The 23,698-nt window shown below is 38.4% G+C and overlaps 1 protein-coding gene across 2 annotated transcripts in view; it reads left to right on the forward strand.

The window, feature by feature from the left end:
• ABCC3 (ATP binding cassette subfamily C member 3) overlaps nucleotides 1–23,698 on the forward strand; it is a 71,351-nt gene that overhangs the window by 7,415 nt on the left and 40,238 nt on the right. The window contains exons 2-3 of one of the 2 annotated variants that reach the window (XM_031966395.1): nucleotides 22,609–22,785; nucleotides 23,397–23,522. In XM_031966395.1, coding sequence (XP_031822255.1) covers nucleotides 22,609–22,785; nucleotides 23,397–23,522 — 303 coding nt within the window. Of the gene's footprint in view, nucleotides 1–22,608; nucleotides 22,786–23,396; nucleotides 23,523–23,698 lie in introns of those variants that run through there. The other variant, XM_031966396.1, reaches the window with a different exon arrangement.

Consider the following 23,698-nt stretch of genomic DNA (forward strand, 5'->3'; position numbering starts at 1 on the left):
AGCCCAATGGCCTTTAATGGGGAGCAGAACTTAGGCCTCCTAAGCCAAAGTGTATTTATTTTGTACTATTTTCTGGAGTTCTCTATCTCTTTCTCTATGAAAGACTGTGGGGATGCCAAGACAGAATAATGATCCCTCCCCTAATTCCTTGATTAAAAATTTCCTTGCCTCTTGTAAACCCATTTTTAAATAGTATTTATTTTTTCAATTATATGTGAAGACAATTTTTAGCATTCATTTTTACAAAATTTTTGAGTTCCTCATTTTTCATCCTCCCTCCTTCCCTTCCTCTTTTCCTGAAAAGGTAAGTAATTTGATATAGATTATAGACGTGCAGTCACGTAAAACATATTTTCACATTAGGCATAGTTGTGAAAGAAGAAACCAATAAAAAGGAAAAAGCCATGTAAAAAATAAAGTGAAAATAGTATGTTTCAATCTTCATTCAGACTTCATAGTTCTTTCTCTACATGTGGATAAATAGTATTTTCCATCATGAGTTCTTTGTAATTGTTTCAGATCATTGTACCACTGAAAAAAGCTGAGTCATTCATAGTTGATCACCATAAAATGTTGCTGTTACTGTATATATTTTAATACTTCTGTTCATTTCATTTTGTATCAATTTACAATTGTCTTTCCAGATTTTTTCTGAAATCCCTTTGCTCATCATTTCTTATTGCACAGTAATATTCCATTATATTCATACAGGCAGTAAGTGGAGACAGCCTTTTCATCATACATGAGCTTGGAGCCTCACTACATGAGTGAAGGCCTCTCTATGTGTGTTATCTTGTTACACATTGTTACCAGCTTAATTTCTTTCCCTGCCACACATTTCCATACTAAGAAATAGCTACCTCCTGGCTGTATGACCCTAACCAAGTCACTTAACCCCAATTGCCTCAGCAAAATTAAAAAAAAAAAAAGAAAGAAGAAAAGAAAAGAAAAGAAATATCTCTCTGACCCATTTCTTATGTCTTCATCAGTGAAGAATTACTCCCATATATATACCACATATCTCTCTTTTGTCTTTGGGGTCGACCATGATTTTGGTTGTTGTATGATTTATGACCACTTAGCAATACTAGAGAAATACTGGTATTTTTAAAGACACTTTTTCTATGATTGAAAGATGTGTTTTTCTATTGTTGCTCTGGTCAGAGAATAATTTGAGAGTTCTCTGCAATTTGCCAGATCAATGAGCAATCATTTATAAAGCTCCTGTAATGTGATAAGTGTTAGAAATACAAATGTAAAACATTAACTGCCTTCAAGGACCTTAAATTTTACGGGAGACATAATAGTTAAATAATGATAATAATGAATAACAATACATTTACATATGACCTCTTGCTTTATTTTATCCACACAACAACTCTGCAAGGTAGTTTACAAGGGAGTAAACTGAAGCAGACAAAGATTAAATAGCTTACTCAAGGTCTCCCAGATGGTAAGGGTCTAAGACTAGCCCTAATGTCAGGCCTCATGACTCTAGGCCCAGAGTTATATGCACCTAGTTGCCTAAAATAAAGAGAAAAGTAATATGTAATGACTATACGGAGAGGTGGAAAAGTGCCAACAATTAAGAGAAATCAGGAAAGTCCTCTTGAAGGAGATACCTTGTGGGTTATAAGAGGCAGAAGTAAGAAGTAAGAAGTAAGTAATGTAAAGGGCATATTCTAGACTATAAAGATATAGAGAAAGGAGGTAGAATGTTTTTACAGGAATAGCAGGTAGGTCATTTTAGCTACATGCCCAAGCACCTAAGGGACTGTGATGTATAATCAACCAGGGCAAATTGGCTGGCACTATATTTACAGTTTGACTTTAAACTCCCTCAGTATTTTATCCCAAGAACAGTAGGCAAGCTTGTTGAGTAGGGGAATGAAATCATCAGATGCATGTACTTTGCTAATATCAATTTGGTAGTTGTTGTGAAGATAAATCAGAGAAACAAGTAACTGGGTGCAGAGAGGCCAGTTACAAAACCATAATAATCATAATAGTTTAGACAAGGGGTGATTTAAAAAACTCTAAGTACGATCCAGATCCCCTTCTTAAAAACATGAAAGAAATTATTCTGTGCTTTCTGTTTTTGACACAGGCTTACCAGAGACAATATTTTTAAAATACTTCCTAGAGGGAGAGAAAAGCACAAAAATCCATCACGCTTTTGAAAATCTTGATCACTGTCCCCAAGCCATTTCGAAATTACAAAGTCTAATATTCCCACACAAAGAGAAAATTCCATAATAAAATAAAACTTAGTAAAAGAGTTTAGGCAAAAGTTCAGTAATAGTATGTTTTAGAGCCCAGATGCAGTGGTATGCACCTACCTGGGGTAGGTGAGGTGGGTTGGCAATGCAGTTGACTGATCTCAGCTCAAGAGTTCTGAGTTTCAATAGGACTAAATCTAAATCAAAGGGCCACATTAGGGGCAACATCAATATGGTGAACCCTTTGGAGGAGGAGGTGTCACTAAACCATCTAAGGAGGGGAACTGGTTCAGGTTGGAAACAGAGTAGATCAAAGTTTCTGTATCAGTCAGTAGTGGGATTGGGCCTGTGGGTGCCTAACTATATAGTCAGTCTGGGTGAGTTAGTGGAACCTAGGCTAAAAGTATATAAATAAATGAAAAGATTGATTTATAAGACAGAGCAATAAGTCACTTAGCAAGAATCAATTTTTTTTCTCCTCTTGGACAATTATTTTCCTCTCTCTCTCTCTTTGTCTGTCTCTGTCTGTGTCTGTCTCTGTCTCTCTCTCTCTCTCTGCTGAGACAATTCAGTTAAGTGACTTGCTTAGGGTCACACATCTAGGAAGTGTTAAGTGTCAGGCCAGATTTGAACTCAGGTCCTCTGACTTCAGGGCTGATGTGAAATCCACTGTACCACCTACCTGCCCCCCCCCCCCCCTCTTTTTAAGGAGACATTTGGGATTAAGTAACTTACCCAAGATCATGAAACTAGTAAGGTTAAGTGTCTGAGGCTAGATTTGAATCCAGGGCTGGTACTCTGCTTTATCCACTGCACCATCTAGCAGCCCCCCATTCACTCTTCCTACTTAGCCTTGGCAAATATGAAACCAAGAATTGCTCATATTAGTAGAATTAATCCTTCTTTCTCTTTCATTAATCACTTCAGGGAGGGCTAAGTCCTTCCAGTCCATTCTAATTATAAATTGGTTAGACTTTCTATAAGAATCATGTAAAGATTCTAAGTGTGGGACATTGTTTCAGAATTTATACATAAAAAAAGTCTGATGTGGACCTTGCAACAAGGACTTTAGACCAAAGGAATATCCTAATTTTTGAATAATACTTATCTTAAAAAGGGAATGGGGAGAATCTGGTGTGCTATTCAATTTTGATCACTCCCTATCTGTGGTTCCTACTCAATATAGAAGTACTGATGAAGTAACTCACTGGACTGCTGATCCCTAATCTGGACAATATGAATTATTGATCCACTAGAATTTATTAAGCAGAGGGATGACATGATCAGACCTGCACTTCAGGAAAATCACATTAGTGGCTGAATGGGGGATGGATTTAGGAGTAGGGAGGGAATTTAGCAGGCAGATCCATTGGCAGGCCATTGCAGTAGTCCAGGTGTGAGGTATTGAGGGCCTATGCTAGGGTGATAACAATGACAGAAGAGAAAAAATGTGGTACTCCAGAAATATTGTGGTGATAAAATCAACAGGCATTGGCAATAGCCTTGTATACAAAGGGCAAGAGATAGTGAGGAATCTAGGATGACTCCTAGATTGGGAGCCTAAGAATCTGGGAGAATGGGAATAGGAAAGTGAAAGAGGAGAGGATTTAGGAGAAAAGAGATCAAGTTCTGTTATGAACATATGGAATTTAAGATGTCTAATGAACATCCAGTTCCAGATGTCTGAAATGTGGTGGGAGATGTGAAATTAAAGTCAGTAAAGTATTTGGGGAAGTAATTCCCCTCAGCAATTCAAGTATGTTGCCAAAAACATTGGCAAATTTGTTCTATTTGGCATCTATTTGTTGCTCTTCCAGTTTCATGTATAATTGATCTTTTGATGATCTGGATTAATTGGGTTTGGTGCCAAGTTATGTGTAGAATCATTTTCCCATCTCTTCTTGTAGTTTTATGGGTCTATAATGTTCATTATCTTCTATCATATATTTTGTAAGCTATTGTTCAGTCATCTCAGTTGTATCCAATTCTTTGTAACTCAATTTGGGGTTTTCTTGGCAAAGCTACGAGAGTGGTTTGCCATTTCCTTCTTTAGTTCATTTTATAGATGAGATATTGAGATACACATGGTTAGGTGACTTGTCCGAGATCACACAGCTATTAAGTGTCTGGGCCTAGTTCAGAACTCAGATCTTCCTGACTACAGATCTGAAGTCTATCTATGCACTGTGACACCTAGCTGTTATACAAATTAAATACACAACCATGAGAAGCAGCCTGCTACAGTAGAAAGTAGACTAATCGTAGAATCAGATATCCTGGGTTAAAATACTAGGTTCAGTTTTCATCATCTGTAAAAGGCTAAAGTTTGTTTGCCCAAAGGACTATAAAACTGCATACCCTTTGATTTAGCAGTGTCTCTACTGCGTCTACATCCCAAAGAGATCATAAAAAAGGAAAAAGGACCCACATGTACAAAAATATTTGTGGCAGTCCTTTTTGTAGTGGCAAGGAACTGGAAAATGAGTGAATGTTCATCAGTTAGGGAATGGCTGAATAAATTATGTATATGAAGTTAGTGGGGTATAAGAAATGATGAGCAGACTGATTTCAGAAAAGCCTGGAAAGACTTACATGAATTGATGCTAAGTGAAGTGAGCAGAACCAACAGAACATTAAACATAGTAACAAGATTATGTGATTATCAACTGGGATGGACTTGGCTTTTTCTAACAAAGAGGTGATTAAAGGCACTTCTAATACACTTTTTGATGGAAAAAATCATCTGCATCCAGACAGAGAACTATGAAGACTGAACTATAGATCAAAGCATAGTATTTTCACACAAAAAAAGGCTAGAGTCTGAAGTCCCTTCCAACTACCTCTTGGTCTATGCTATTTCTATCTAAGGAGTGGAAGAATGAATGCCTTGATAATGGGGATAAGGAAGGTAGAAACTCTGGTTTCTGTGTATTTTGACTTTTAAATGAATTGCACACCAATGGTATACAGAATAATATTTAAAAGCTTCTTTGTTCCAAAGAATCCTGACTTTGGACATGGTAGACCAAGAAGAAGGAAAGTCAATCCTTGCCCTGTGATCCATCTTACTATGTCCCTTCACCTGGTCTCCATCTTTATTATAGCCAAGAGGAAACTAAATCTTGTCCATAGAGATTTGAGCCTGTAAACCTGGTTCAAACTGCGCTCTCCCCTCCCATATTCCAGATTTCCTTCAATTCTTACCTGTCCTGCTGATCTTTCAGAGAGTCCTCTAAAGTATCATCATCCATATCCCTCATTTTGTATTCCTGGGATCTGTCATGGGCTTTATTCTCTTCTCTCTACATACTCTTTCTTAATTATCTCAGCTGTTATCTTTATGTAGATAAATTCCCAATCAATAACATATCTAGCCAACCTTTCTTCTTCTTTCTCCCAAGCTCCAATCCCATATCACCAAATACCCATTGGACATCTCCATGTGGATGTCCCATGGGTATCTCAAAGTCAACATGGCCAAAACACAATTCTTTATCTTTCTTCCTAAACCTACTATCTTCCTAACTTCCCTATTTTGGCCAAAGGAACCATTATTTTTCAGTGACTCAAGGTACATAATGCAGGAATCATTCTACATTCCTCCCTCTTCCTCTTAGTCAACAAGCATTTATTCAGAAGTTACTGTGTGACAAACACTGTACTAAGTACTGGGGATAAAAAAGAATACAAAAAAACATGGTTCCTGATTTCATTTTAATGAAAGAGAAAACATGCCAAAAATTGTGCATGCAAGATTTATACAATTTAAATGTATAATTTGAGAGAAAAGGCATTTGGAGTTAAGGGAGGAGGCCCAGGAAAGGCCTCCTATAAAAGGTAGAATTTGAGCTGAGTCTTGAAAGAAGCCAGGAGGCAGAGATGAGGAGGTAGGAAAAAAATACTCCAAATACAATCAGTAAAGGGAGTATCTCTCATGAACAACAGCAAGAAGGGCAGTGAAGCTAGTTGGTAGAAAATAGACAAGGGCATAAAATGTAAGAGGGGACTGGAAAGGCAGAAAGGCGGAGGTTGTGAAGAGCTTTCAAAGCCAGACAAAAGAGTATGTTTTGATCATGGAAGTAATAGAGAGTCATAGGAGTTTATTGAGGGAGAAAATACATGGTTAGGATATGGTCAGACTTGTATCACAAGGGCAGTTGAGTGGAAGTTGGGTTGGAATGGGGATCTTGGACTGGAGTGGAGAATTCTATCAGAGCTATGTCATCATCTCTTGCATCTCTGTTCTTCTCCCTACTTACTCACCGTCTTACCTACTCATCCTAGCTCAGGATTTCATCAACCCTTAGTCTGTACAATGTAGGTGACCTTCCGTTCAGTTTTTCCTCTCACTATTGTGTCCTTCACCCATTATGAAGTTAAAACACAAATCTATTCAAACCACTCTCCAAGCTTAAGAAGCTTCTATGGTACCATAAAATAGCTGGGGCAGTATATAGAGAGCTAGATTTAGAGTGAGTTAAAATCTACATAGAGAGATAGATTTAGATAGATAGATAAATCGCTAGATACTAATATGACAGCATTAGTTTCTAAGCCCTAGGGTTGTTGTGAGAATCAAGACATTGTATTTATAAAGCATTTTGCAAAGCTTAAAATACTACATTATTAATAGCTATTATTGGGTTTTTTAAAAATTCAATTCTGCTTTTATTTTCAGTCCAAATTTACTTGTAAAGCATCTTGCAAGCCTTAAAATGCTACATTATTAGTAGCTATTATTGGAGTTTTAAAATTTCAATTCTGTTTTTATTTTCAATCCAAATTGTTTCCTTCCTTCTCCTCCCTACCCCACCCATTGAGAAGGCAAGAAATACAATATTTGTTAAACATACGAAGTTCTGTAAAATGTACTTCCACATTACTATTTATTCTTGCTAATAATAAAAACAATAATGATGATAATAAATAATTCCTCCTCTTAGTATTTAAAGCCCTTTACCATCTGGTTCCAACCTTACTTTCCAAGTTGACAACACATCTCTCCCTCAATGCACTCCATGCTTTAGCTGAAGTGGATCATTTACTGCTTCCATACCTTCTCTCTTTGTCTCTTGAATTTTGCACAGTGCTTGGATGTAGTAAGTGCTTGATAAATATTAATTTATTCAATGCCTAGAATGCTTTCCCTCTTTCCTTTCCCCTCCTGGAATCTTTTGCTCCTTTCAGAGATAGGCTCACATACTACCTCACCTTCAATATGCCCTTCTCCATCATTCTAGATGTTTTTCTCCCCTTGTCCTGTTCCTTCTCCCACCCTCTCCGATCATAGTGTATTTTTTTTTTTACATATTTATAAGAGACATTATGGCAATACCTTCAACTTGACTCAAAACTAGGAAGAAAAAGATTCAATGTTTTTTTTTCTGCCACAGACTGTGTGACTCTGGGTAACTCACTGAATCCTGCTAGCTTTAGCTTCCTCATTTGTAAAATGAGCTAGAGAAGGAAATGGCAAATCACTCAAGTATCTTTGCCAAGAAAACCCCAAATGGAGTCACAAGGAGTCAGACAAGACTGAAATCACTGAAAAGACTGAACAACAAAAAAGACTATAGTTACAGAGAAGATGCCAACCTGCATTTATAGTGGGAATTTCCTTACCTGGAAATTACCTATACTAAGAATTCACAAGTCCAGTCGCTATCTTATATTTAATTTATGGCTAAGTGTTCATATTTCCCTTCCACTCCTGTAGGTATAAGCTCCTTGAGGGCAAAGGTTTTGTCTTTCTTTGTTGTACATGCATCACCCAACACTGTGCTTGGCACATAGTGAGCAGGTAATACATTCTTGTTGATTGATTGTTCACTTGGTTTGGGAGATGAAGGAAAAAGCAAATAGTCCCTAGTTTCTGGCTAAAGGTATTTGGTTCAAAGTGTTAATCTGTCTCCTTTTTCTCTCCCATCCCCCTTTTTGTAGCATAGGGGAAGGAAGTGAGTCAAGCAACTGCATGTTAAAAGAGATAAATTGTAATAGCCTTCTACTTGGTCTGTTGGCCTTGAATCTTTCCCCTCTCTAATCCCTCTTCCACAGAACTATCAAATTAATATTCCTAAAACATTGGTCAGACCATGTGTCTTTCCTATTCAGGAAGCTTCAGAGGCTCCCTCTTACTTCTAGGGAAAAACCATAAACCCTGTCAGATATTTCAAGTACTTCTGATTACTTCCCCTCAGCCTCTCCCACAGCCTCTCCTGTTTCTGTTACACAAAATTCCATCTTTCTCCTTTATACCTTTGCATAGGTTGTGCTTCACACTTAGAATGCTCTCCCTCCCTTCCCTCTGTCTCTTGGAATCCCTGCCCCCCTTTAAGATTGAGTGGCAGAACAGTCTCCAACAAGGGGCCTTTTTCAATCTTCCTAATTGTTAGTTTTCTTCCCATCCAAAAAAAAGTAAAAATTCTTTATCTTTATAAATATATTTAACTTACTTTGTTGTTGTTCAGTTATGTCTTATTCTTCACATTTGGGGTTTTCTTGGCAAAGATACTTCAATGGTTTGCCATTTCCTTTTTCAGTTCATTTGACAGATAAGGAAACTGAGGCAAACGGGGTTAAGTGATTTGCCCAGGGTCATAAGGTAGTAAGTTTCTGAGGCCAGATTTGAATTCACAATTCCCAGCCCAGTGGGCTACCTAGCTTCCCAGAATTTACTTAGAGGCATACTATTTCCCTCTATTAGAATGTAAAGCCTTTTATAACAAGAAATTTCCTTTTGAACTTTGTATGCTCAATGTCTAACTAGTGTGGTACCTTGCACATAGTAATCATTTTAAAAATTGCTTGTTGAAATGAATTGTTTAATTGAATCAATGACCCTACCTTCCAGTTAGGGAAATTTGCCTTTAATATGAGGATGGATGGCCAGTTTTCTGAGAATTCTAGGTTATCTGTCTTGAAAGTCTGACTTGATGTTCTTTGGGAAAGAATTTGAGGGAAAGAATAACTGAATGGGATTGGAGCTGGGGATGTAATGAGGGCAGAACTGAGGAGACAAACTCCAAGGAATAGATGGGGCAGTAGAGAATAGATGGGACAACATAATAGAGAGTACTCTCCCACTCTATAGGCAATGTAGTATTCCCATCTCTGTGAGAAAAGAGAAAGGAAAACGGGTGGGGACAGGAGGGAACTTGTGGAAATTCAGCTTGCATTACTCCTCCTAACTAGATATTCAGGTTTTGTGTTCCCACCTCTTCCAGTGACTAGTGGATGAGATTAGAAAATCCTACTGTATTGACTTTTCCCTCCTCACATAGAATCTCTTCTGTCATAAATCTAATGGTCACAATAGCAACGCCAACAAAAACCCTGTTTGCAATCATTTTCCTGTGGATTAAAGGAGAATCCCATAAAGAGCTCAGCTGAAGTGGGATGAATGAAAATGTTTCAACATGTTGGAAGTTCCTGGCTCTAAACCACATGCGGAGCTTGTGGGAGGTGGTTAGGAGGTCAAGGGGCAGTTCTTTAGTACAAAAAGTACCTCAACAATTCTATTGTCTGTAAGCTAAAATACAAGTTCATTTGACTTCAATTTACCTTTCTAAATTGATTACACATTGCTAAGCACCCTGTCATTCTTATCTCCCCACCTGCCACCCAAAGTGCCTGTTTGATGTTCCCTATGCCTGACATTCTCCTCCCTCTAAACTTAGAATAAATACTCTCTGTCATCTTCTCTTGCAAGCCCTGGCTCATCTCAGGTACCAACTTCTATGAGAAGTCTTCCCTGATTCCCAAATTATCCTGAAGTATAAAAGTATACATTTCCAACACTTCTCCCTATCCCCTTCTTTGTATTTATTTTTTAATATGAGAGTCAGTAATATGACACACCAATTAGAACTCTGAAGTTAGAATCTGGAAGACTAAAGCTCAAATCTTGTATTGGATGCTTTACTAGCTGTGTGACTTTGGCTAAGTCACAGTCTCAGTTTCCTCGTTTATAAAATGGGGAATAATAAATAGTATCTACCTCCCAAGACTGTTGTGAGGATCAAATGAAATAACATGTAAATCTGATTGCAATCTTTAAAGTGCTTTATAAATATTAATTATTATTTATTTATGTCTATACCTACTGGCCCCACTCCTACCCACCACTCCAGGAGAATATAAGCTCTTTGAGTTCAGGGATTGTTTTTGTTTTTTGGTTTTGTATTCCCAAGTATATAAAGCACCTGGCACATAGCAGGAATTTGTATTCCCAAGTGTATAGCACCTGAAACATAGTAGAGATTGTATTACCAAGTATATATAGCAACTGGTACAGAGTAGAAATTTGTATTCCCAAGTGTATGGCACCCGGTGTTAAGAGACTTACTTAGTAAATACTTGTTGAATTCTATACAGGACATGGTTCCCGTTTATAGAGAGCTGGCAGTCTACTTGGATGCTACACGATTTTGTCTCTGACTTCCATATAATTTCTATTCCCCTAGACTCCTTTTAACTTTAAAGAATTACTTGAAATTTTGAGCAGAGAATGAGAGAGGTGGGTTGGTATAAGAGAATTGAAGCAAGAAAAGATTTTTTGAATCCTAATTCTAGCTTTGGAGTAGTCCAATCCTGATCCTATCACTTCTTCTTTCCTCCCCATCTCCTGGAGGAAATTCCCCAGAAAAGCACTGATGAGAATGTAGCTGAAGATACTTTGTTTGGAGAAGGCTCAGAGAAGAAACCCCTTCTTGGTCCAAGATGGAGCAGAAGCCAGCCTTCTGCTTCCCATCCATTCCCCATGACTGAGATTCTGCCCAGGGAGAGTCTGTGATAGGAAAGACCATATGACTGGGAATCAGGAAACCTGGCTTCTTTTCCCAGCTGTGCTACTTTCTAGCTGTAGGTAAAGAGAATGTTGGATCTGTTGTTCTGCAAGAAATGGTAAGCAGGCTGATTGCAGAAAAGCCTGAAAAGATTTACATGAACTGATGATAAGTGAAGTAAATAGAACCAAAAAAAAAAAAAAAAAAAAGCATTGTACACAGCAAGAAGATTATGTGATGATCAACTCTTTTCAACAATGAGGTGATTCAAGGCAATTCCAATAAACTTTTGATGGAAAGTGCCATTCACATTCAGAGAGAAAACTATGGAGCCTGAATGTGAATCAAACCATAATATTTTTGCCTTTATTGTTGTTGTTGTTTGCTTTCTTGCTTGTTTTTTTTCTTTCTCATTTTTTCTCCCCTTGATCTGATTTTCTTTTTTTTTATTTTATTTAATAGCCTTTTATTTACAGGATATATGCATGGGTAACTTTACAGCATTAACAATTGCCAAACCTCTTGTTCCAATTTTTCACCTCTTACCCCCCCACCCCCTCCCCTAGATGGCAGGATGACCAGTAGATGTTAAATATATTAAAATATAAATTAGATACACAATAAGTATACATGACCAAAACGTTATTTTGCTGTACAAAAAGAATCAGACTCTGAAATATTGTACAATTAGCTTGTGAAGGAAATCAAAAATGCAGGTGTGCATAAATATAGGGATTGGGAATTCAATGTAATGGTTTTTAGTCATCTCCCAGAGTTCTTTTTCTGGGCATTAGCTAGTTCAGTTCATTACTGCTCCATTAGAAATGATTTGGTTGATCTCGTTGCTGAGGATGGCCTGGTCCATCAGAACTGGTCATCATATAGTATTGTTGTTGAAGTATATAATGTTGATCTGATTTTCTTGAGCAGCATGATAAATGTAGAAATATGTTTAGAAGAATTGCACATATTTAACCTATGTTGGATTATTTGCTGTCTAGGTGAGGGGGAAGAATACAAGATTTTGCAAGGATGAGTTGAAAACTATCGTTGCATGTATTTTGAAAACTAAAAAGCTATTATTATATGAGAGAAACAGAAAGAGAGAGAGAGAGACAGAGAAGATTCCAAATTTGACCCTCACTTTGTAGCCCTGTGATATGGGATAAATCACTCTGGCTCTTGGTTTCCTCATATGTCAGTTGAGGGATTTGGATTAAATCACCTCCAAGGCCCTTTCTAATTCTAAATCTATGAACCTGCTTTCTCTTTCTGGGCCTGTTTTCCCATCTGTAAAATGAGGAGTTTGGGTTAGATGATCTCTAAGGTCTCAAACTTCAAGCTCTAAATCTATGATGCTAATATCACTCTCTGGACCTCAGTTTCCTCATCTATAAAGTGAAAGATAAAGATTCTCTAAAGATCCTCTAGTCCTAAATCTTAAGATTTTAAGTCTCTGATTATCTAGAAGTTACTCAGCTCCCAATCTCAGGAAAGAGTAAAATCTCTCCCAGTTAAATGCAGACTGAGGTACAGAGTAAGGAAGGAGAATTGTCTAGTACTAGAGAAAGTCACAGGCAATGCTCAGGTAGATGCCCAGTGAGCTTCATGGGACATGTCCCTGGGGTGGGAGAAATTTCTATCAGTACAAAGGAAAGTCTTTCTGGACAAAAGGCTCTAAATGACCAAACCTTTGGGCCTTATCAGCCCCATCCAGCTGTTTAATCGCCTTATGAAGGAGCTGGCCGTTGCTGTGGAAACTGTGTGAGGCTGGCTCTCAGTGGAATTGTGGTCAGAGAGGGGGGTGGAGGATAGCAGTCACAGTCCTAATATCTGACAATTCTTATGGTGCAGGCAAAGAAGTGACCCTGGGCTGCTTAGTGATTTAGTTAATGAGATCCAGGGGGCTTTCATCTCTGGTGCTATGCTAGAGGTGGAAGAGATCCACAGGTAATTTGTGGTTTGGAGAGAAGATGGTGGAGTAGTCCTCTTTCCTTTTCAGATCATTAAGGCATTGGAATGAGAGCAACTGGGTGGTGAAGTGGATAGAGCAATGGGCTTGGTGTCAGGAAACCCCAAGTTTGAATCCAGCCTCAGAAATGTCCTAGTGATATGATCATGCACAAGTCACTTATCTGATTTGCCACTGGAGAATAAAATGACAAACTACTCCAGTGTCTTTGCCAAAAAATTTTTGTCGTAAAGAGTTGGACAGTAGCTAGCCTTGAGGTCAGGAAGGTTTTAGTTGGAATCCTCTCTCAGACACAATTAATTATGTGACCCTGGGCCAAAACTCCTGTTTTCCTTGTAAAATGAGAATGATCGCATTAGAACCTACAAGATAATACATGTAAAGTACTATGCAAATCTCCTGGTGCTTTAACAAAGAAAGTTGGCTATTATTTCATATTTAACTTTGCTATAGTTGGATGCCATCTTGGGCTTGAGCAAGAAGGATGGGGTAGGAAGGGGAATACTGTCAGGGGAAAAGAAAGACAGAATTCTTTCTGATCTGTTCACTTAGAATCAGATTTAAAGTGAGAAGGGACCTCCAACTATCCTCCTGGTTCATCTTAGCTAACAAGGATTAATTTTTGAAATGCAGATTGTCCAAGGTCACAGGTATCCCAGGCAGAATTTGAATCTAGATCCCTCAGTTTTCTCTAGGGGTGAATCAGAAGGAACAGAAAGGTTAGGTTGAGAGAGAAGTCAGGGATAGAGATGGCAAGGTAGAGAGAAGTCTAAATAGAAGATTAGGCTATGAAGGAGAATTGAACAACAGATGAATGTGGCAAATGAATAACTCAGCAGATGAGGGGTCTGCTGCTGCTAAATGGTTCTTCGGGTGATTTAGCAAGCAGACTGGGGAGAGAGAGATAGGGGACAGGGTTGTTTACTTTCAGTCATCTGCCTGCTGCTTTGCATTTTTTTTCCTGTCTAGTAAGAAAAATAACTCTACCATTGCAGACTGGCATTTGATTTGTTCTTAGAGAGTTTCCTGAGAGATAATTTGACTTGTGGGTAGGCCTAAGACAAACTCTTGAAGTTAGGTCTTCTTAACTCTAAAGTGAACTCCAAAGACACCTTTGGACTTCACTTTGCATATTAATGAATGCCCATTCCAGGTCCCATTATACAACATTCTACCTGTCTCCCATGCCTGGAATGCCCTCCCTGGTTATCTCTGGTTCTCTGAAACCCTTTAAGGCTCAGGTGATGTTCTGTCTCCCATAAGATTCCATCTTTTCTTTGATTCTATCTAGTTACTAGTGACTCTTGCCTACCATCAACTTTGTACTTGGTTTGTATTTGGCTATGGAGGATCAAGAAACAGAGACACAGAGAGAAACAAAGAGGCAGAGAAAAAGAGAGAGACAGAGACAGATGCAGAGAGAAAGGGAGAGAAAGAGAAATTGTTAAGAGCTGCTGAGTTGTAATTTGAAGTAGGCTTGAAAACAGAAAGAGTTCATAAGAAAAAAATCAAAGAAAGGAATCATTGGGGAGTAGAAAGAGATATGGCCTAAATAGGCTTAATATTAGGAAGCTTGGGTAAAAGGCAGAGGGGTTGAGGAGAAAGTACATATATATTTGGATTCAAAAGCCTTACGTTCAAATCCATCACCTCCTAACTCTCAGGCTGCTTCCTCATCTGTAAAATGAGCAAGTTAGATTAAATCAATCAGTTTCTTTCCAGAACTAAATCAGTGGATTTATGAGTCCTGGTTCTGCCTACCCTTAATAACTCAGTGATTGAGCTAAGTTTCTGAAACTGGATTTCTTTACCTGAATAGTGAGAATAATAATACTAATACTCAAATTACCTCCTTCACAGGTTTGTTGTGATTCATTTTGTAAAACATTTTGTAAACTTTAAAGATCTTAATTATTGACAAAGAAGTCATTCCAAGTGAGGGGAATGGAATGAAATAAATTACTGGCAAAGAGTTAGGTGTGGCGCCTTTGGGGAACAATAGTAGTTCTATCTGTCTTAAGGGAACAGGTATGTGTGTAAGGGAGGGGTGAGAAATAAAAACTGGAAAGGTAGATTAGGGTCAGATTGTTATCAGCAGAAGATTGGAGTTAGATTGTTATCAGATTGTTAGAGTTTATTGAATATCTGCTATTCTCAGGGCACTGAGATGTGAGACAGCCCTATCTTCAAGGGGCTTACATTCTAGTTGGAGAAACAGGTAATGCACAACATTTTTAGCACCAAATGAGATCTACAAATAATGCATGGAGAATCAAGTAATCATTGGAAGCTAGGGGATGGGGATGGGTGGTGCAAAGGTTCGTGGAATTCTTCAATTGGGCTGTGGAGGATATGGAAATACAGGAAAAAGAGGAGCAGTGGATTGGATGATAAGTGCAGTGAGAGAGAAAAGTAAAAAATGATGAGTTTTCTGGCAAAGCTGTCAACTCACTCTATTCGAAAATCATGGAAGTCCAGTGGCAAGACTTAAATTAAGATGACTGGCAATGGCCCAGGATGCAGTGGGTGAACTTGGCCTTTCTAAATTAAGGTCTTTCCCTGGCCTCCATTTGTCTGAGGCAATGCCTGTTTAAAAAATAATAATAATAAAATAATATTTTATTTCCCCACCACACCTCCAGTTGCATGTGAAATAGTTTTTTTTTTTAACATTCATACTTTTTTCTTTTTAAATTTTGAGTTGCAAATTCAACCCTTCCTCCCCTCTCTCTCCCTGAGATGATAAGCAATCTGATTTAGGTTATACATGTGCACTATGTAAAACATTTCCATATTAGTCATTTTGTGGAAGAAAACTTGAAAAAGAAAGAAAATGAAAGACAGTATCCTTCAGTATATATTCAGAAGCCATCAATTCTTTCTCTGGAAGCAGATAGCATTTTTCTTCAGGAATTCTTTGGGATTGTCTTGGATGATTGTGTGGTTGAAAATAGCTAAGTCATTCACAGCTGTTCACCATACAGTACTGTTGTTACCATGTGTAGTATTTTGGTTCTGCCCACTTCACTCTTTATCAGATCATATAAGTCTTTCCAAACTTTTCTGCAATCATTCTAGTGATCATTTTTTATAGCACAAAAATATTCCTTTATAACTATATAGCATAATTTGTTCAGCCATTCCCCAATTGATGGGCATCCCCTCAATTTTCCAATCTTAATCATCACAAAAAAGAGCTATTATAAATATTGTTATACACATGAGTCCTTTTTCCTTTTCTTTGCTCTCTTTGAGATACAGATAAAATAGTGGTATTGCCGGGTCAAAGAACAGACATGGTTTTATAGTCTTGGACCTTAATTCCAAATTGCCCTCCAGAATGGTTGGATCAAACCATGTTCTTTTAATGACTAAGAGTTAGATAAGAATTGAGACCAAAAATGGCCTATTATTATTTGACTCATAAAAATGAGTCAAAGTTTCTGGCCAGAAAACAGTTGTTTATATGTATTATGAGAATGGTGACACTTTCAATAATGACAAGGAAATTTGGAAGGGAAGAAGTTCTTTTAGGAAAAAAAATTAGTCTAGATATGTTGATTTGATATCCCTATGGGCCTTTAGATTCGACAATTAGGAGATCAACTTAATTTAACTTTGTAGATTGTAGTTTCAGTTGAATGACAAAATTGGGAGGGAACTTGATTGAAGAAAGTTTAGAAGAGAATGAAAGGAGAGTAGAAGGAGCATTGTAGACTACTTTCTCAAGGGGGTTAGCCATAAAAAGGAAGGAAGATACATAATAATAGCTAATGAGGTTGGTTGACTCAAGTAAAGGTTTGTTTTTTTGTTTTGTTTTGTTTTGTTTTTTTAAGGATATAGAAGTCATTTGTATAGGTGAAGAGCTGGTAGATAGAAAGAGAGAGAGAGAGAGAGAGAGAGAGAGAGAGAGAGAGAGAGAGAGAGAGGATGAGGGGAACAATTCAGAATATCCAAGAGGCAGTTGGACATGCTTGGCTGAGCAGAGAGATTAGGGACAAATCTATAGATTTGGGATGCATCTGCATAAAGATGATAACTGAATTCATGGGAGTTGATAAAATCACCAAGTGAGATAGTATAGAGAAAAAAGAGAAGTGGAACCAGGATATTTCCTTGTGAGATATTCACAGTTATTAAGTGAAGAACCAGCAGAGAAAACTAAGGAGTGGTTAGACAGCTAGGAGGAGAACCAAAAAAGTATTTAAATGAAAACCAAGAGAGGAGAGGTATCTATAAAATAATCAACAGGTTCAAATACCATAGAGAAAACAAGGAGGATGAGAACTGAGAAAGACCTTTAGATTTGGCAATTAGGAGATCAACTTAATTTAACTTTGTAGACTGTAGTTTCAGTTGAATGACAAAATTGAGAGGGAACTTGATTGAAGCAAGTTTAGAAGAGAATGAAAGGAGAGAGAGTAGAAGGAGCATTGTAGACTACTTTCTCAAGGGGGTTAGCCATAAAAAGGAAGGAAGATACATAATAATAGCTAGTGAGGTTGGTTGACTCAAGTAAAGTTTTTTTTTTTTTTTTTTTAAGGATGTGGAAGTCATTTGTATAGGCGAAGAGCTGGTAGATAGAAAGATGAGAGAGAGAGAGAGAGAGAGAGAGAGAGAGAGAGAAGAGAAGAGAAGAGAAGAGAAGAGAAGAGAAGAGAAGAGAAGAGAAGAGAAGAGAAGAGAAGAGAAGAGAGGAAAAAGAGAGGGGGGGTGGAATGAGGGGAACAATTTATTGGAGAAGATGTGAAGGGAATGGAATCAAAAGTACATGTGGAAAGATTGGCCTTAGCAAGCAAAAGGGGTACCTCTGAGATCAAAGTGTAGGAGGAGATGGTGGAAGATGTCTGAGTGACTCAAAATGTAGAGAAAAGGTTGTTATTGAATACTTTCCATAAACAATGGGAAGCTATTGATGGACTTTGAGCAGGGAGGTGACATGTAAGTTCAACTTTAAAGCAGATTTGAAAGTGGTGGGTAGAAGGGATTGGAAAAGAGAGAGATTTGGAGGGGATAGGGGATGAGATTTAATTTGTAAATTGTTTAGGAATAAATCGTTTATGATGCTGAGTGAATTAAATAGAATCAGGAAAACAGTGTACACAGCAACAGCAAGATTATATAATGATCAATTCTGTCGGCTGTGACTCTTTTCAACAGTGAGGTGATTCAGGCCAGTTCAAATGGTCTTGAGATGATGAGAGCCATCTGCACCCAGAGAGAAGACTGTGGGGACTGAGTGTGGATCACAACATAGCATTTTCACTTTTTTATTGTAGTTTGCTTGAATTTTGTTTTCTTTCTCTTTTTTTTTTTCCTTTTTGATCTGATTTTTCTTGTGCAGCATGATAATTGTGGAAATATGTATAGGAGAATTGAACATGTTTAAAATATATTGGATCACTTGCCATCTAGAGGAGTGGGGGGGAAGGAGGGAAAAAAATTTGGAACATAGGATTTTGCTGGGATGAATGTTTAAAATTATCTATGCCTAAGTTTTGAAAATAAAAAGCTTTAATAAAACCAAACAAACAAAAGGAATAGTTTAGGAATAGCTAAGGCCATGGAAGAAATCAGTGTTGACTACTCTAAACAAAATACAAACTCCAAAAGTCCACAATCTCTGAACTTGACAAGCAAGAAACAAAATGGACAGTTCCACATACATAGTATAATAGAAAAATATTATACATGAAACCATGGGTTTCTACAACTTGTTTTTCTTTTAAATATAATAATAAATTAAGCATGTATCATTCAGGATTCTTTCTGGCCTTCCTTCTTCTTTTCTATTTGGCTATTTGCCTAAGAAGCTTGATGGTAAAAGGAAAGGGAAAAGTGAGACAGAAGTTTAAAGAAAATGAGACCCAAGGGACTTGTTTAAGGTCACATAGGTCAGTGAGGGAGTCAGGCCTTCTCACTCCAGATCTAACATTCTTTTTATTACAACTTGTGATTATAGACACAATTCAAGATAACAAGCATCTATTAAGTGCCTTTTTTGTTGTTGTTTAATTATTTCTGTCGTGTACAACCCTTCATGGCCCCATTTGGGGTTTTCTTGGCAAAGATACTGAATGGTTTCCCATTTCTTCTTCCAGTTCATTAAACAGATGAGGAGAGTGAGGCAAATGTGGTCAACTGACTTGCCCAGAGTAACATAGCTAGTAGGTGTCTGAGGTCAGATTTGAATTCAAGTCTTCCTGACTCCAGGCCCACCACTCTATCCACTGTACCACTTTAGCTGCCCCTCTCACATGCCTGCTTTGTGGCAAACACTGTGTTAAAAGCTAGAGATACAAACACCTCTCCCCAGGAAACTTATATTTTTATGAAGAAGGAGGGGAACCAACATGTAAACAGCTCAATAAATATCAAATAGCTCTAAAATAAAGGCAAAGTTGATAATTGGAAGGGACCAGGAGGAGTCTCTTGTAGGGGCTGACTCTTGGTTGGCAGCTTGAAGGGAGTTCAGGATTACAAGGCATAAATAAAGGTGAGGAGGGAGTGCATTCTAGACAGGGGACACAGAGACAGGAAGTGGATATTTCTCTACTGTGGACAGCAAGGAAGCCAGTTTGACTGGACCAAAGAGTATGTAAAGAGGAGAGACAGGAAATTTAACAAGAAGCTGGAAGCAGACAGTAAAGGACTTCTAAATGTCAAATGAGGACTTTCAGGTTTTAGCCCAGAGGCAGTGGACTCCATCAGTAAATTGACAAACATTTATTAAGCAACTTCTATGGCCCAGAGGATATAAAAATAAAGACAAACAATCTCTTCTCTCAGCTTTGAATGCCAGGTTAAGGATTTGTTCCAGAATCTCTCCCAAGGTTTTTGAACAGGAAAAAATGGGAGTTGGGTATTTTAGGAAGATTAATTTAGTGGTTCTGTGCAAGGCCACCTTAGGGGGTGATAGAAAAATAAGAGGCAGGGAGACTAGTTAGACAGCTATTCCAGGTGGAATGGATTAGAAGGAAAAATCTATAGGAATTAGTGACTGATTAAATTGGAAGCCTGAGAGAGGTAGAGCTAATATAACTTTGAAGCATCTAGCCTTGGGTGAGAACTTACAATAGTTGTCTATGATGTATTGAGTTATTAACAGGGTGAGTTTGTGATTAGACACATGGATTTGAAGTCAGAAGGGAATTTGAAGATTATCTAGACCAACCCCTTAATTTTGCAAATAAAGAAACTGAGGCTCAATGCAAAGCCAGTTTTTGAACCCAGCTTTCTGATTTCAAGTTTAATTTTGCTTTTCAATGAACACAAAGAAATATTTATTCTTCAGCTAGATATGGAACAGGAAGTCAGAACTAGGGATCTGGCTGTCATAACATCACAGAGTGATAGAATTAGGTCTGGGAAGGACCTCAGAAGTTATGTAGCCCCACCTCCCTCTGTGGGGAGACAAAATGAAGATAATAAAAGGAGTAACAGAGACAGAGACAGGGAGACAATTGAAAGTAAAAAGCAGAGAATGTCAGAAAGGGGCAGGGAATAGTCCATATTATTAAATACTAAAGACAGATTGCAGAGGGAAAGATCTGAGAAAAGGTGATTGGTTCTGACAACTAGGAAATCATCAATGAAGTCAGAGAAAGTAGTTTCAACGAGGGCTAGGCAATGGAGGCAGAAACTGGTTTAGAAAGAATTAGGGAGTGAGTGGGTGAAAAGGAAGTAGGGGCAGCTTTCACTCCCACTCACATACTCATTTGTATACTCAACACATTCCAATTCTCTCACACACTCATTGAACATTAACAAATAGCTCACTTGAAATGTAGACTCTCCACTGGAAAATCTTCCCTTTGTTTGCCACTCCCTTCCACTCTCCAGCAGCTCAAGCCGTCTGGGAGTGAGGAGTTGGGGTAGGGGTGAGGTCGGTCATGTGTGTGGTTCATGAAGGTACCAGAGGGAATTCAGAGATGTGGTAGGTATGAATGAATGCACGAAGAATGGAGAAACATTTATTGAGCTCTCACTGTTTGCCAGATACTCTGCTAAGTGCTGAGGACACAAATGGAAAATAAAGAGATCCCCCATGCTCAGTTTACAGAGGAAGGGAACATGTATTATTTGCAAGGAGAATGTCAAGGTCCAGTGGTCCTTAGGGTAAAAGGGCAAGGCAGATGGAATGTATTTTCATGGTCATTTGCATTAACAAAACCATATCTAATTTTTTTTTTGGACTATTTGATGGTACCAAAGACTTTGTTCCTGTTATCAGCTGAAGTTGCCATTCATTCATTCCATAAACATTTATTTAGGGCATGCTATGAACAAGGCATTCTGTTAAACTCTGGGTATATGGAGACAAATGGACGCAGACCTTCCTTCAAAGGGCAAGATGAGAACAGGTCAGAGAGAGCAGTCCAGTTTTCCTGAACTATGAAAAGAAGCCATAGAAAAACAAGTTGGAACCTTATTGTGAAGGGCTTTGAATGCCAAAACAGACATTTATTTTGACTTTGTAGGCTTTGGGGAGCGTGAGTTAAGTACAGAAGGTATGAGTAGAGGTGCAACAATGTTAGAAAGTTTCAGTAGGAAGAAGACTTAGCAGTGGAGTGAAGACTGCCTTGGAAAGTTCCCTTATCTGAGCTCTTCTCTTTCTGATCAGACATCTTCCCCCTAATTTCCATCTTCTCGTGAATTATTTTTTCCCTTTTCTTCTTCTTTTTTTCTTTGCCATCTTCTTTATGAGATCATGGGATCAAGGATTTAAAATGGTAAGGGATCTTACAGGCCATGAAGTCTAAACTCATTTTCCAGATGAGTAAACTGAGGCACGAGGTTGGACTGATTTCGAAGTTCCTTTCTAATAGGATATTATAAGGCCCTTATATGTTTGATTTGAAGTCAGAAAAACTGAAGTTCAGATCCTGCCTCAGACACTTACTAGTTGTGAGATTCTAGGTAAGTCTTAACCCTGTTGCCTTGGTTTCCTCATCATCAAATATGAATAATAACCTCTTAGAGTTGTTGTGAAGATCAAAAGAAATGATGTCACATGAGGTACTTTGCAAACCTTAAAATGCTATATAAATACAAGCCATCAGCAATGAATCCAAATTCCTTGGAGGTAAAAATTACTTCATTTTGGGGGCAGCGAAGTGTCTCAGTGGATAGAGTGCCAAGTCTGAAATCAGGAAGGGTCAAATCCAGTTCAAACACTTAATAAATGTGTTGTTTTAGTTTCCTCATCTGTAAAATAGAAAAAAAATGACAAATCACTCCACTATCTTTGCCAAGCAAACCCAAAATGGAGTCACCAAGAATAGTAAGGCATGACTGAAATGACTGAATGATTAAAAAAAAAAAATCCACCTTTCAGTTCTTTAAATGTAATGGATCCTTAATAACTGTTACTGTGTAGATATCACAGATTTAGAGCTAGAAGAAAACTCTAAAAGTTATCAAATCCAATCCCTCATTTTATAGGTGAGAAAACCGAGGAAGAAGTTCAATAACTTGCCTAAGGTCATACTACTGGCAATTGTTAGGATTTGAACTCAAGTCTTCTTGGAATAAATGAATGAATGAAAATTCTCTCTTTTTTAAAAAAGAAGCATAACTACCTTTCCTTTCTTTCTTATGGACTAACTTTTCTTATTTTCTTCTCTTTCTCCAGGACTCAAACTTGACGTTGCACACAGATAATCCAGACCTTACCCCCTGCTTCCAGAACTCACTGCTTGCTTGGATCCCTTGCATCTACCTCTGGGTCTCCCTGCCCTGTTACCTGTTCTATCTCCGCCGCAAAAATGAAGGCTACATCATTCTTTCTGGACTCTGTAGACTCAAGACGGTCAGTGCTTCGGTCTGAAGTGTGCTAGGATAATAGAGACCAGTCATTGTCTGGCTGCCAATGTCTTGGAGGGGAACAGAAATTCTCTTCTTAGCCCTCATTTCCCTAGTAGCTAAGCCAGTCTCCTCACTGTTCTTCCTCCACTTCCCCAGTCTGGCCCGTGGTAATTAGCAAGATGCCCATAACCAATTGGAAAACTCCCTGTATGAGGAAGCTGAACCAAGTTCCTCATCCTGAGCTGGGATTTCTCAGCCCTGTAATTCTCAGGCTCTGTACAGACTTGCTGATTGATTGTGGCCAATGGACTCTGGGTCAGTAGCAGCTCCTATCAGGGGTCCTCAAACTTTTTAAACAGGGGGCCAGTTCACTGTCCCTCAGACTGTTGGAGGGCCTGATTATAGTAAAAATGAAAACTTTGTTTTGTGGGCCTTTAAATAAAGAAACTTCATAGCCCTGGGTGAGGGGGATAATTGTCCTCAGCTGCTGCATCTGGCTCGCAGTTTGAGGACCCCTGTGAAGGCCTTCCTTCCCTCAACTCTTTTAATCCCAAAGGAAGATTTCCGTCTCCCCAGCTCCCCTCCCCTTTCCCTAATGCCTTCATCTCTTGGCAGGCAGTTGGTGTCCTACTGTGGTGTGTGACATGGGCTGACCTCTTCTACTCCTTCTCTGGCCTGGTGAGGGGCTCCATCCCAGCCCCCATCTACTTTGTGACTCCCCTCATCTTGGGGGTCACCATGGTTAGTGTGGGGCGCTAAAGGCTTGGGAGAGGGGAGTTGGGGAAAAGTCTAGTGTTCTTGGAGGGGTGGTATTGACACTGCTAATGGCAAGCTACTAAGGACACTGAAATACTTAGACTGTGTTGAGTAACTCTGGGGAGGGACACATGGTAAAACCGATAGTTATCCATATATTG

The sequence above is a fragment of the Sarcophilus harrisii genome, chromosome 4 (assembly GCF_902635505.1).
Source record: "Sarcophilus harrisii chromosome 4, mSarHar1.11, whole genome shotgun sequence".
NCBI lineage: Eukaryota > Metazoa > Chordata > Mammalia > Dasyuromorphia > Dasyuridae > Sarcophilus > Sarcophilus harrisii.